At 51.4% G+C, this 1,400-nt stretch overlaps 1 protein-coding gene across 1 annotated transcript; it reads left to right on the top strand.

The window, feature by feature from the left end:
• Window positions 1-624: 624 nt before the first annotated feature.
• On the top strand, window positions 625-1,146 carry CGCS363_v015108 (uncharacterized protein; the record flags this gene model as incomplete). Its single annotated transcript, XM_036646957.1, has 1 exon — window positions 625-1,146. The coding sequence occupies one exon, from the start codon at window positions 625-627 to the stop codon at window positions 1,144-1,146; it is 522 nt and encodes a 173-aa protein (XP_036487823.1).
• Between the last annotated feature and the right edge of the window lie 254 nt (window positions 1,147-1,400).

The raw sequence follows: 1,400 nt of genomic DNA, 5'->3' as shown, positions 1-1,400 counted from the left end.
GCAATGAAAGCTTGAATGAAGGCAATTATAACCATCTAGTTCTCAGTTCGATAATCAGCAAGGTGAGTCTAGAAATCGATGAATAGCGTAGTTGATGTTTTCGTGATGCGGTCCCAAACCCCACATTAACTAGCCAATCACATAACAGGGATATCAGCCAGGCCAGAAAGCCCGACCGACTGATGGAACGCAGTCAGGGAGGAAAGTAGATCAAGGAGAAAGTATACGGAATTAAGGGGCAGGAAGGTAAGGTTATAAAGAGAGGACAGGAGGAATCATTTAATAGTAGTAGACCAAAGCAAGCCATCCGTATAGGTAAACATGGAGCCATTCGTCCACAACGCGCAGTATTCCATTCTGATATGCACATCATGTCAGTATGCAGTAGTAGCGAACGAAGTCACAGCACATCTGCGGAACCACCATCGGTCAATCACCGCCAAGGCCAGGGGAAAAGTGGCTAAATCGGTCAGCAACATTCCCAGCATCATCCGCAGCCAGGCCGATTTGCAGTCGTTCCAATACCCAGACCCCACGGTTGAGCCAATTGCTGATATTGCACCACCCCGGGCGGACGGTTTACGTTGCCACGCGTGCCGTTATATTTGCCGCCGCGTGCGAAATATGCAGGAGCATTGTCGGGTAGAACACAGATGGGAGAATGATTGGCACAAGGGGGGTGATGTTCGCAAGAAAGCCACCGCAGTCAGGGATTTACCGTGGACAACAGGGGTGCCGTGCCAGCGGTTTTTCTTAACACGGGCCGCGAGCGGATGGTTCGAGGTGGCCCAGGGACAGATAGCCGACGAGTCTCTGCAAGGCGCTCCGAGTAGAAGCCCGGCTCAACAGGCGGTGGACCGCGTTCGAGATCTCCGGAAAGTCCAAGCAGAACGTGTGAAGACGAGTCACGATGAGCTGATCCGCGTCGCCAACGAAAGACTCGAGCCCAGCCCGTGGCTGGCCCGTGTAGGATGGGCGGTGCACTTAAAAGGGCTCAGTGCCAGCGCACTCTTTAACACAACAGCTCCCATCAATGAAGATGAGGTCGTGCTTCAGGCGATGTGGGCGACGGTCGACCGCGTGCTGGACCAGGCTCGAGCAACGTCTAACATACTGGCAACGACGGCTTCAAGTAGAAGCCGTTGAAATCCTAACATACTGGCAACGACGGCTTCAAGTAGAAGCCGTTGAAATCCTCACCAAAAAATAAGTGGGTCCGTGCAGACAGGGGGTAGAAGCCGTTGTTTTCCAGTAGTGAAGAAGCCGTTGAGATTTCCCGCAGTAAAATACACAAAAGTAGGATGCAATGAAAGCTTGAATGAAGGCAATTATAACCATCTAGTTCTCAGTTCGATAATCAGCAAGGTGAGTCTAGAAATCGATGAATAGCGTAGTTGATG

Source organism: Colletotrichum siamense (genome assembly GCF_013390195.1).
Source record: "Colletotrichum siamense strain Cg363 chromosome Unknown KSG_Cg363_contig17, whole genome shotgun sequence".
In the NCBI taxonomy this organism is placed as follows: domain Eukaryota; kingdom Fungi; phylum Ascomycota; class Sordariomycetes; order Glomerellales; family Glomerellaceae; genus Colletotrichum; species Colletotrichum siamense.
This window is presented reverse-complemented; position numbering and strand designations above follow the sequence as displayed.